Source organism: Equus przewalskii, chromosome 1, assembly GCF_037783145.1.
Source record: "Equus przewalskii isolate Varuska chromosome 1, EquPr2, whole genome shotgun sequence".
NCBI lineage: Eukaryota > Metazoa > Chordata > Mammalia > Perissodactyla > Equidae > Equus > Equus przewalskii.
This window is the reverse complement of record NC_091831.1, coordinates 6217445-6231037: the sequence shown is the minus strand read 5'-3', so window position 1 is coordinate 6231037 and position 13593 is coordinate 6217445. Positions and strand designations below refer to the sequence as shown.

The following is a 13593-nucleotide window of genomic DNA, read 5'->3' as shown; positions in this document are numbered from 1 at the left end:
TAGCTTTTTGTTAAAATTATGGAAAATTTTAAACATACAGAAGAGTGGAAAGAAGAATGTAGTGAACGCCTTTGGACCCCTCACTTGGCTTCAGAAGTTATCAAGTCGGTCAATCTTGTTTTTATCTATGCACTTCTCTCCCAGATATTTTGAAGCAAATCCCAGTCATCACAGCATTTCATTAGGATATCTTTTCAAATGCATGGTGGTGTTCAAGAGTGAATGACACTGTTTCAGAAAAGGGAGGATGTGCAGAGGGGCTGGTCCCCATGCTGGTGTCTGGAATCCACCTTGAATGTTCCTGCTCCTGCTCCTGTGCTGAGGTGAAGGGGTTTTGACTCATTAGCATGCTGTGCACGAGAGCCAATGAATGGGCGGTAATGGCTTCCAAGCGTTGTCTCGTGATGTGACTTGACTACTGGGAAGCTGGTTAAATAGATTATGCGCTTCACAAAAAGATGACTCTTGCATATAATCTGTGGTGTGGAGTGAACAGATTTTCAAAGCAAGATACAAAGAGACAGAAAGGTCAGAGCTTCATAATTTGTGCATTTGTAGCTTTGTTCCCATGTGGTTATATTGTTGCCCACATATCTGACAAAAGCTGTAAAAATTAAAGCTGAAATCCTATTATAGAAATGAAAAGTTTCAATGTAATTAAATTAAAATAAACACTAGGACACTGAGGTTTAGGATTTATGCCCACAAAAATGTTTTACATTAATGTTATAGAAATTGGAATGAAAGGAATCAACGTGAGATAGCATTAGCTTTTAAATTAGTCAAGAGCTTTGGACATGCTTGCAAAGAAGCCTTTGAGTTAAGGTGGGAGACCTGGTGGAACACGTGCCCTTACCCGCACAGGCTCCTTTCCACTGTGGTTCTGAACCTGAGACCTTTGGAAAGCTTGCTCCAGTTAACACTGAATCATTTCTTTGCCTTTCAAGGTCTAATCTTTCCATAGTCCCGTATGGAAAGTAGCCAAAGCAATGGACAGATTTTCTTTAGCACTTCCTATGTACTTATCATTGTGTCTTAAGGAGTTTTTTTGCTTGTTTTTGGAGGCTAGTGTAAGATTTGAAGATTTAGTGGCAAGACAATCCCTTTGTGGTCTTGACAGTAGTTTCATACTCTTGGTAGATTACTTCCTTCTAAGCTCACTTTTCATTGGCACCCCTTTGTCTGTTTTTGTGTTTTGGATTTTTTCCCCCGATGGTTGGAACCCAGCAGTGGGTAGGAGTGGGACATGTGCTATCCTCTCATTCCCTGCCCATTCCCGTAGTTCTTTTCCTCAATATAGCAAACAGGCTCCTTTTAGACAATGTTCATCAGCCTCATAAAACTTCTTTTGTGTTCCAAATTGAACAACACAGAGCTTCTTAAAAATGTAGGCCTTGAGAGCTTAAATTATTTTCCTCATTCTTATTTTCAAGGCGAAGGATTCTTTCCGTTATGAGGCAAAGTAACACTCTCCTTTTTAATGGTGGAAACATTAGTTACAGCAGCCCTTTGAAATCTGAGGGCAAAGGCCCAGATACCTATTGGGACTAGCTATTAGGAAATATTGAAGTCAGATTTCCAGACTGTTTTTTCATTTTGATTAGATCCAACATAGATAATTTATCTCTCTAAAAATTATCTTATTTTTTTTTTTTTTAAAGATTTTATTTTTTCCTTTTTCTCCCCAAAGCCCCCCGGTACATAGTTGTGTATTCTTCGTTGTGGGTTCCTCTAGTTGTGGCATGTGGGACGCTGCCTCAGCGTGGTCTGACGAGCAGCGCCATGTCCGCGCCCAGGATTCGAACCGACGAAACACTGGGCCGCCTGCAGCGGAGCGCGCGAACTTAACCACTCGGCCACGGGGCCAGCCCCTAAAAATTATCTTACTAATCAATTTCTTGTGCTTTAAATTGTAGAAAGAAAAGGTGTGTGTTTAATACAAACCCATAATAAAATATACCTTCTTAATGCTTTGATCTGTAAACAAATCAAAATAAAGTCTCTTGAGCTTCTCCACTGTGGAAAATGGAGAAATATTTCTCCTTATTGAAAGGGATCTTAAACTCAGAGCTACTCTGTAGTAGTTTTGTTAACTTGATGGATGTTGTCCAGAAAGAAAAATTGGGGTTGAGATCATCATGTGCCACAATCACTTAATGTACCAGTTGTTTAGCATTCTGGAGTACTTTAATTAGATAGTTGTGCTGATGACTTCTAATGAATGTTACCAGCTGTGAACCCCAACGACTGATTCTTTTAAATAATGGGGAATATGAATGTTATTCTCTCCTCTTCTATTTTTTTTTCATGCCTTGAGAAAATTTTAATCTTTATCTGTAAAGTACTGTACCTTTTTCAGCCCTCATTCTATATCTTTCATTAATAGTGTTTTTGAAAAGCCTGTTTGTTAAAACAGTGCAGCCCTTTAGAAACGGCTTGATGAATCTAGGAGGGTGAACTCAGTTTTAGTTTCTTAATTATATCTATTTCAATTCCATTGTAATTTGTTGAGCACCTACCATGTGCTTATGACTGTTGGTTGGTGAGTTTGATTTCTCTGAGTGGCTTCAGAGCCATCAACTTAAAAATGTATAATTGGGAAGACTAATTCTCTTAATTTATAGATAAGGACATAGGAGTTAAGTAACAAATCCTAGTCTGTATAAGCAGGACCCAGACAGGGAGCTGTCCAGCATCATGGTGCTGATTAAGGAGTTTTGTTAGCAATCCATCACCCGCTCTTTTCGTAAACTGTTTCACACCCATCATATGAGCTATGCATTTTGAAAACTGAATTTACTTCAAATGCCATATAGAACAAGATAAAATACAAATATATGAATAAATAAACACGTAAATGAATTAAACATAAATAAACTATGTAGTGTACTCATATGCTCATGGAATTTTCATCGTTTTTCTCTTTCTGTGAGGGGAGTGTTATCTGTGATCAAATTGGCAGTGCCAACAATTCCTCAGAGTATAGTTGGTCTAACCTTTATCTTAGTCTATTGACTCTCTGTTCTGTGCCCACCTCTGTGTGGGCTCCTACTTCTGTTACTTCATGTTGGGAGCAGGAAGAGCAATCTCAGAAGAGGCTGCCTTGATTAGGCACCAGGACAGCAAGTCCCTAAGTCTTCCCATTTCATGATTCCCTCCGGGCCCTACAAGCTGAGCTCCGTCCTTGCATGATATGTTGCCTACAGTAACTTGCCTGGGACAGTTGGAGGAGCCCCAGGTCAGCCTACAGGCTCCTATGTTCTCCTTCCAGACCTCATTCTTTTTCTGTTCCATGGACACCTCTCTGAGTGCACAGAACTTCCCTCAAGATGGAATGTACCAGTCTATATGTTTTTGACATTGTTTTTAAAATATGCATTTCATTGTTGGGACAACCAGGAGAGGCATGTGTGCTGGACCTCATTGGCCAAGACCTGTGTTGTGGGTTAACTTCACTCTCCTGGTTAAAAGAATGCATACCACTCCCCAGCCCTGTGTATTCTTTCTTGTATTTTTTCATCCTCAGTGTGTAGAGATTCTGCCCAAGGACTGGCACACCTGTAGGATTCCTTCTGAACTTCCCAAGCCACTTCCTTGATGTACTTCCATCCACCTAGAGAATAGATTCCTAGCTTCACCATTAGAGCCCACACAGTCTTCCCCAGCACTTTTACTTGACTCTAATTTTTTCATCTACTTATAGATGGGACTTATTTGTGACTGTTCTCCATTGGTTCCTCTTTCATTTCTTTCTTCTGACAAATTATTTATTACTACAATACTAATGAATGTTTAATCCCCATTATTATACTTCTCCAAACTAAAGGATACAAAATATCTGCTGCCCCACTCCCTTTTCCAAAAGATGACACACTTTTTACTAGACCCAATGGCTTTATCCAGAAGACAGTCTTAGACCAGCTGCTTTTTCCCATTGTTTCTGCAATTTATATCCTGTTGTGCTCCTCCTTCCAATTTCCAAGATACTTTTAATTCCTCTATCACCCTCTTAATTAAAATTCTGTGACATTGGGCATCTCAAAGCTGAAATGTAGCTTACCTTACTTCTGATCATTTCAGCACTCAGCTGAGTGGCACTGAGGATCTGTGACCACATCCTGACCAGAAGACTTACAAAGGTGCTGCTGGTTGATAGGGATAAAAACACAGTTGTATTTACTCCATTTCACAGACAAAGAGACTAAAGTTCAGAAAGTAAAAATAACCTACCTAATAAGCTTAGTCAATGTGAATTTATTCTCCTGGTATTGCTCACTCTCATGACTTGTTACATTAAAATGATTCTTGGGAAGATTTAATTTGCATTTGACATGTTAGATACCTGAATCATACATGTTTACAGGCATGTGCGCATGTCTGGATCATTTACTCTAAGGTGTTCTGGCTTTAAGATCAGGCATCTAATTCCGGCTCTGCTGCTGCTTAGTGGTGTAATCCTCACACATCCCTTCTCTCTGATTCCTGGCTCGCACTCTGTAAAATGTGGACATGAGTAGATAGTTCCTTATGATTCCTTCCATTGCTGACTCTGTTTTCTGCACTTCTGTTGCTTGAAGACTTGCAAAGAGGGAGAAATCATTTGAACAAATTGAATCATGTGGGTACAGAGTTCTTAGATGGTTGAAAAATAAGATGATTGTCTATAGAAGATAAATAGTGAGCATCCTCCATTTATATGGCTCTTACTGTTTAATTCTCATTAAAAGTGTTAATCTGGATCTCAGTTCTATATAACAGGCTCAAGGTTATTAAATGTACTTTATGGATCATTTGTTTAATGTGACCAAACTAAAAATTAAGAAGCATATTACTCACTGTTCATAAAACGAATGTTTTAAATGGACAAATTCATTCTCATATTTGCATCTTGCTTTAGTGTAGAGCTGTAATGGGGTTATAGACAGATATTCTGCTTGGACATTTATAAGCTGATGATGCCTGTTGAATACCTTTTATAAAGATTAATATTTTTTACTCTGTGCCCATTACCAGAGCATTAATCATCACAGCTTCAGCCTGCACAGCTGAGGATGAACAGATGTCAAATTATTGCTGTCTGTAATCATAGTGGATCACACTGGGAAAGGAGGATGTGGAAGGGTGGCCGGTGTGCGGCAAGACCTCTGATCCCCATGGCTGATTTGTGTGCCCATCGGGCTGCCTGTCCCTTCCTGGCTGCCTGGGCTGGGCTCACTGCATTCCTCTCTGTGCATACCATGGAAAACCGGGACAAGTGTGCTAGGTAGTTCTGGCTTCCTTGTAGGTCATGGCTATGCCTCGACTCAGTACTCATGGGCACTGACAAGTCTTGCAGTCCCAACATGTGATGTGAGGTCTGATAGGAGAAAGCTGTGGCTCTGATTCTGCCTCCAGTGGTGAACGCCAGCTCATGAAAATGAGACTTTGCACATGAGGTCTCTAACATCTGCTTCCTAGCAGACTCATAGATGATGCTACTCAGCAGATAAAGAATGTGAGCGACATAGGTAATTTAAAATTTTCTAGAGGCCAAATTTTAAAAGAAAGTACAAAGCAATTGGTGAACTTAATTTGAATAATATATTTTATCGAAAATATCATCTTAATATAACTTTAATCTAAAAATTACTAATGGCATACTTTACATTCTTTTTTTTCACACTAAGTCTCTGACATCCAGTGTGTTTTTTAACACTTAACAGCACATCTCAATTTGGATGCTAAATTTTCATCAGAGATGCTTCATCTGTATTTAATGAACATTTAATAAAATTTACCATTGACAGGTAGATTCACGTACTCAAGTTGCTCCACTTGTTCCAAACAGTTGTTTCCAATAAATCAAGCATTACTTTTTACATGTAGGTTTAAATTACTTAAAGTTAAATAAAATTCAAAATTCCATTCCTTAGTGGCACTAGCTACATTTCAGGTGCCCGGTGGCTACCATATTGCATACCACGGCTCAAGGACGTTAGTTTTCTTTGTGTACTGTTAGTTGCAAAGGCTGACTTTGTATATTAGTATAATTCCTATGATCGTTATTGACAGCTACCATTTAATGAATGCTTGCTGTTTGCCAAATATACATGTTGTATCATTTAATTCTCACTGTAAATCTAAAAGGTAAACAACAGCATTCCCATTTTGCAGATCAGAAAAATTAAGGCCTAGAGTGTTTAAATAACTTGCTCAAGATCCAAAGAAAAGAATGAGCAGAGTGGTGTTATTATTTCCCACGTGCTTGGGCAGACTGGACCTGAATGAGAGTAAAAGGCTCTGCCTGAGCCTCACGGTGTGGCCCCCGCTCCTGGACTTGGGGCAGGTGTGACTGCAGCTGGTTTCAAATGGTTGTCTGTGGGGAGTTTATTTAAAATACCAGGTTGTTTTGGGTTTTGTTTTTGATTGTCAGCTTTCCAGGCCGTGTGTTTTGAACCTAATGCGACCATCAGCACAAATCATAGTATAGAAATGACATCCGGTTCATGAGGAAAGGCAGGATATTCAGGACACCGAGTTGGGGCATTAATAATGTGACAGGGGATTGCTCTTCCTCACTTTCCAGAGTCTCATGATTTAAAATAGTTAATTGCAGGAGTGTGTGTGTGTGTAGTATATGAGTGTGTATGTGGTGTGTATGAGTGTGTGGTGTGTGTGTGTGTGTATGTGTGATGTATGTGCATAGTGTGTGAGTGTGTATGTGATATGTATGTTGTGCATAGTGTGTGACTGTGTGTGGTATATGTATGTGTGTGGTGTGTGTGTGATGAATTTATGTGTGGTATGTTTGTGGTCTGTGTGATGTGTATGTGTGGTGTGTGAATGTAGGTGTGGTGTGTATATATGTGTGGTGTGTGTGTGGGGAGAGTGTTGTGAATGTGTGTGGTGGGTGTGTGACTGTGTAAGTGTGTGTATGGGAAGTGTAGTGTGTGTATGTGGGGGGTGTGTTGTGAGAATGAGTATGTGGTGTGTATGTATGTTGTGTGTACTGTATAAATATGTGTGGTTTGTGTATGTGTGTGGGGGAGTGTGTGTGGTATGTGAGTGTGTGGTGTGTGTATGTGTGGGGGGTGTGTGATATGTGTGTGTGGTGTGTATCGTGTGTGAGTGTGTGTATGTGTGGGGGGTGTGTATGTGGTATGTGTTAGTGTGTGGGGTGTGGTGTATGAGTGTGTGTGTGAGTGCATGTGAGGAGTGTGTGTACGTGTAGAGTGTGTGGTACGTGTGAGTGTGTGGTGTGTATGGTATATGAGTGTGTGTGTGAGGAGTGTATGTATGTGTGCTGAGTGTGGGGAATGTGTGCTATGTGTGTGTGAGTGTGTGTGGTATACCTTCCTCCTTGCTCTTGACTTTTTGGCCTTGACTTACAATAAAATTTGAGGGACTTTAGTGTTATTTAAAGTGTGTGCCCCACTTCTTGGAAAAACTGAAAGTAGACTGACGTGCAGAGTAAGAGAGACCTTTGAAAAAATGAGGTTTTGAGAAACCTGTGTTAATTTTGCTTTTGGGGGGGTGCAGCTGAGTGGCTGAGCGGCCCTGGGAGGCAGACCTGCAGCCTCCTGCAGACCCTGTAATTTGATACTGTGCTCCTGTAATTGCAAATGAATGCATACCAACACTTGCACATCACACACGCATGCACCTGCACTCTACTGTCCAGATTGGCTTGGACACTGTCCAGTGAAACTGGGTCACCAGAAATGCGGGAGAGGTTTTGTTATGATGTCTTTATCCCTCTGATGTCTTGCAAGGATGGGCCAGGGCTACGCTGGACTTCAGGTCCCTCCTCAGCACGAAACAAGTGTGAAGTACTGTGGTTTCCAGAAAAAAAGTGACTGCAGACAGAAGTAAATAAGCTGCAACTGTCCTGGTAGGAAGAAAGAGCCCTCTCGACAGTGAGCATATGCACACACAAACACTCACATGTGTGCACACAGAATACCACCATCACGTCTTGGTTCACGTGCAGAGGCTCTTCCCATTGATGAGAACAACACCTCTGTTTTCCTGGAGATTGCCTTCCCGTAGGAGAAGAGGGTAATAGAACCAGTGGTAATTTACGGTGGTCCAAGAACTGGGCCTCTGAGGCCTGCCTGCACCCAGGCCTGTCGGTGGGCTGTGCCAGGGCCTGCAGATCACAGGTCACAGGCTGGTGCTGCCTCCAACTTTGGTCCTCTCAGCGTCTGAAGGACTCTGGAGCATTGTCTTTCTTCCTTTGGGGGCTTGAGATGTGTTTCTGAAGGGTGCTGCTGCCCTGTGACCCTCTGTCCCTGGAGGCCTGCACGAGATGCCTGGTGCAGCCTCTGAGGAAAGCCTGGGTGTCTGGCTGCCGCTCTCCAGGGATTGGTCCTATGATTTGTGAGTGGTCAGGGGCCGGAGCTCTGTCCTGGGGCTTTCCTCTGCATTGGAATGTCGGACTGCTTTCACAAACTCTTTCTGTAGGCATTGTCTCTTGTCATCCTCTCAATGAAGTATGCTTATCCCCATTTCCCACTTCGTCTTGACCTGCCATGAGTGGAGTGGATGATGAAGGATGAGTTACAGTTCTCTTGTGGATACTGAAAACATCCAAGTTGTGGATACGGGTCCATCCGAAGGATTATAACAAATGGGTTTTTACGTTCTCAAAGGACTAAGAGAATGAAATGTCTTTCAATGTGACAAAATGGCATGAAGTTTCCAAAAGATGTTTTTCATCAAGAGAGGCTGGATAACAAACAGGTGAAGCTAACACAGACCCCTGAGCTGGGTGGATAGCGGACGTTCCCGCCAGGCAGCCAAAGATAGTTGACAGCATCTCCCTGCCGAAGAGGAACAGGGCACTCATTGCTTCCCGGAGTACTTCTGACAAATGAGACCAACACACTCAATTACCTCCGAGAACAGTGAAGTCTACAAGTGTCTGTCGAGCGTAACAGATAAATGGAGCGGTAAGGGATGGATTTTGGCCAGGGCACCTGGGAACCAGGGCTTGAAGGGCTATTTCTGCCATCTCTGAGTCCAGAACTGTGTTCCTCAGATTTTCTAGGACTGTTCATGGACACACCCCGCCCCCTGAACCAGATTGCCAGTCCACTATGCCATCTGCCTCTGTCCAGTCCCTCCTAAGCTTGTTTCAGAGCAGTCTTGCCAGGCTTCCATAGTCATTGTTTTCCTTAGTCATGGTGTCAGGGTCTGCCTTTACCTGCTCGGGTCTTCAGGACTCTAACTTCTCCCTCTGAGATGTCTTGGAAATTCGACTTATCTCCCAAATGATGAGTTGTGATAGGGATGACCAAGAAGTGGACGTGTGGCCAAGGGCTCATCCCCTCTTGAGGGTGGTCATACTGGGCGATGTGTTTCAGGCCGAATGGAAAGAAGACCCATTCTGGAGATGTCATACCATGGACTGAGAGGATAGGCACAGGCAGGGCTGGACTCAGATGGGTTTGCGGAGGAAACTTCCCAGCCTGCTGGGTTCTAGGAGCTTCAAGTGTAGCCCCTACACTGGATGTTGTGTTGTGGTTAAGGTCAGCCAGTCAAGAGCTCCTGAGGGTGGAGGTAGTTTGTGAACATCGGGATTCTGTAGGAAGGACATTGGGTTTTTGGGATGCTTGTGGAATTTGTGTATTCCGTGGGTCAGCATTTTTGGCAGATGCATTTTGAGGCTGGTTTCACTGCTACGAGGACAGTTTCTTGTGGCATTTCCCTTAGACTGGCTTCATCCTTGGCCGGCTTTCTGACACTTGTGCACTCTCCATCATGGACAACACGTCTTGGCTCTTTGGAGCACTTCCCTCATGAGTTCAAGGGGCTGTGACTTTCGGAGAGATGCTTTCCATGGGGGCCTGAGTTCATCCAATGGCATCACAGGAAGGGCAGGATGAGAAGACCAGGGAATTGTACGAGGCCCCCTGATATCCAGGAGCACAGACGTGGAGGGACCATCCTAGTCCCCATAGGACAGTGCCTTCTTCTTGTGCTGTGCCGTGGTTCCCTGACCTCCTGTGGATTCTTGCCGTCATAGTCAGTGAGGCTGCCTGGCCTCTGCCCAGAAGATGTGCAGCATTTTAGCATCTCTGCATTACTTCTGCCTGTGTATCGCTTACTGTAATTGTGAAGTCAACAAGTAAACTCATATATTCATTGGACAAAACTCTTTCCGGAAAAGTGGAGGTGCCATCAGTCCTTTCTCGGGAAATAAATCAAAATGGAATTTGAAAAAGCCTTAGCATCGGCTCCCTACCTGTAGTGCTCTGGAAGACAGTGGAACAGAAGGGCTTGTTCTGCATCCTCATTTCTCCCCATCTGCACCCTACTCCCGCCTCCACCCCCAGGCCTTCGTTACCCTGTAGTCTTTGGGAAGGTCTTCTGAGCGGGTCTCTGCATATTTACAGGAACCATTCCAGTGCTACATGCTCATTTTTTTTCTTATAGCAAAAAAAAAAAAGCTCAGGAAACATTAATGCAAACCATGCTTTTATATATCATTAATGCTGTAAGTCTTAATATGTAAAACCCTAAAAACAAGCTGAGGATATTTAATGTTTGAGAGCTCTGCTGTCTCCTCTCTCGTGCTCTGCATTTTAAAGGAAATAGCAATAGCTGGGCCAGTTTCACAATACAGAGCTGGTGTCGTAAACAGATAGTTCATGTTGGAGGGTGGATGATGCTGGAGTTGAACGGGATTTCCCAATTGGAAGAGACAATTAGTAATTGCATTTTGTCTTTAATCTCATTTATATCTGTTTCCTTATTGTTCTTTAATTTTCTGAACATCCTTTCTATGTTCCTATTTACAAGACAAACGAAAACTCAGATGTTCTTTGACTCTGATCCTCACACCCCAGCGTCCTTTCATTTCATAGCCATCTGCCAGGAGTTGTGTCTGGTCTGTGCTGCTGATTCCATTTCTTTGTGCCTCTTCAATCCACACCAGGAAGCTGCCTTGGGAAGGGGTCTGGGTGCCTTTATTGCCACATCCTAAGGCTGTCCTGTTCTAACTGTTGTCCTGCCACGTTTAGCCACACTGACCACCCTGTCCTCCCTTGGTTTGGGTGATGTCACTCATCTCCGCCTCGTCTCGCAGCTCTCCTCACTCCAGCTTCATGTCCTACCCGTCTCCTGTTCTAATACCTACGTACTGATGCTGTTCACAGTTTTTCCTTCTCCTTTGACACGCTCTCCTTCCAGAGTCTTATTCACATACTTGGGTTTCATTATTGCCTAGAGGCTGATGATTCTCCAATTTGTATTTCTAAGCCCAAAATCTCCTCCAACGTCTAGAACCCTCTATCCATTTGCCTACTACATGGGGCCACTTGAGTGGCCAAGTTGCCCAAAACCAATCCCAGTCATTTTCTCCTCCCTTCAATGCACTTCTTTCGCCAGTTTCCTCTCCTTGGATGGCACACTCATCACCAGGAGGCTGTTCTTTTTGACTCTTTTTTTATCCCCCACACTCATCTCCGGTTAATCACCAAGCAGTGTATTCAGCCTGCCTCCAGTTTGCTCTTATTCAAGGCCTCTTCTTTCAAAGTCACCACTACAGCAGGAGCTCAGGCCTTTACTCTTTCTTGCCTGGGCTCTTGTAGTAGCTAACTGACCAGTTCTGTGCTTCCCATCTCTACTGCCCTGCCTGTGTAGCAGCACAAGGATCTCTCTAGCCTTTTGATCTGATCACATCTCTCCCCTATCAGCCTGGTCCAGTTCCTTACTCTTTTCCACCTCACTCATCATGTTCACGATGAAATCCAACTGCCCATCCCGCCTTTCATTCTGCCCCTCTTCTCCCCACCCTCCTGAACTGAGAACGTCACTGTGACTGCGTCACATGTTTCTGTCTCTGTAACTTGGTGGATAGGATTCCCTTTCCTGGACTGCCCACCCTACATGGCAAATTTCTGCCAGCAAGTGAAGGTACTGCCTCCCAAGGGAAGCCCCTCTGACCCTCCCCTCCAAGGTCAGTGCTTGCTCCCACTGCCCCCTCCCTCCCATCCTGATGCCTTCACCCAGGGGTCTGGGAGCCAGAGAGAGGCTGTGGCCCATCACCAGTATCTGTGTCACATTGTAAGAGCAAGTACCTTTCCTGGGCATCTAACCTGTGGCAGACCCAGGCCTTCGGAAGCGCGTCACCTTGTATCATGCCTCACAGCTGTGAGTGGCTAGTGCCAGCATGACCATGGTAGAGGTGAGGAGACCTTGGCTCAGAGAGGTGATGTGAGCTGCCCAAGAGGACCGTGCTAGGAAGCCAGCAGAATTTAAAGCTGGACAGCCTCACTCTTGAGCCTGAGCTCTCAGCCCTCCACACACAGTCCCTCTGCAAGTGGGAGCCCAGCAGAAAGTTGTCCCCGAGTGAAGACAACACGGAGAATTTAGTAGGTTATGAGCTGGCTGAGCTCAGAAACGTTAGGAGGCTGTAGCATATGGGAGTAGGAGGAAACCATGCTTTGGTGTCCTAGGAATAAATGAGAAATAGCTGCAATTCAAATAGTTTTTGTTGTAACAAGTATTTCTTCTAAAGTTGCAAATCAGTGAATTTATAGTTCAGCAGAGAAAATTAGTTAAAACCCCAACGTGTGTGTTTCTGTGTGCACACTATGGGATATATGTGTATTATGTGTTTATATATATGTATGTTTGTGAATTGTTATTGTATATTTACTTGGAGACGCACACATATATGTGGGCACATGTGAGTGTTTGTGTGTAAATTATTTGCATAGCGATATGAGTGATTTACTCACAGTCAGGTAATCTGAGCCTCTCCAGATGTCAGTGTCATGTCAGGGAGAATGTAAATGTAACGTGCTTGAAAACAGTGTAACATGCTAGGATAACAAGCTTCTAGCAAACATGAGTTGCATCTTGGTGGGTTCCCTGCTGACTGGCAACCCCATGTCCAATGCAGACTGCAGAGAGATCCTGCTTCCCATGATGACAGATCAGCTCAAGTACCATCTGGAGAGACAGGAAGACCTGGAGGCCTGCTGTCAACTGCTCAGTAACATCCTGGAGGTTCTGTACCGGAAGGACGTGGTGAGTAATGGCTGTGCTTGCTCAGGCTGCCTTCGAGGACCACGCAGGAAGTGTTGCCCTGTACTTCACATAAACCCCAGCCTCGCGGTACAGAGGTACCTTTGATTCCTTTAAAAAGCAAAGGCCTTAAGTTTTGGGGGTGAGCCTTTCTCTTGCTCTTTATGGAGTTGCACCCTTATGTTATATTTATTTATAAATATAAAATTATGAAATATGATAATTATATTACAATGATTATTCTTCCACAATACAAATATCTTTTTAAGTTTATTTCTTGTGACTTCTCAGCTAAATGCCTCCCAAGACTTAGATTTTGATCCTTAAGGTCAGACAAAGGTTTTGATGTTAAAAATTGGCGGTAAACTTGTGGAGATTAATTACCTGCATTCCTTTTTTCAATTCTTACTTTTTTAAGGTAGTACATACACATAGCTTTTTAAAAAAACAACTCAGTGGTGCTTCAAAGAGTTCAGAGAAAGAGCAGCTCTGCCTCTTCCCCAGGTTCTTCTCCGTGCAGGTTGCTTTCTTTCTGTGCTTTCTTAGCTGGTTTTTTAAAAAATGGTATCTCCTTTTGCA

General features: G+C 43.4%; 1 protein-coding gene across 2 annotated transcripts in view; it reads left to right on the top strand.

The window, feature by feature from the left end:
* The window catches only part of DOCK1 (dedicator of cytokinesis 1), a 503206-nt gene that overhangs the window by 180368 nt on the left and 309245 nt on the right, over positions 1-13593 (top strand). For both annotated transcript variants that reach the window (XM_070566542.1, XM_070566478.1), the window contains exon 26: positions 12890-13017. In XM_070566542.1, coding sequence (XP_070422643.1) covers positions 12890-13017 — 128 coding nt within the window. The remainder of the gene's footprint in view (positions 1-12889; positions 13018-13593) is intronic.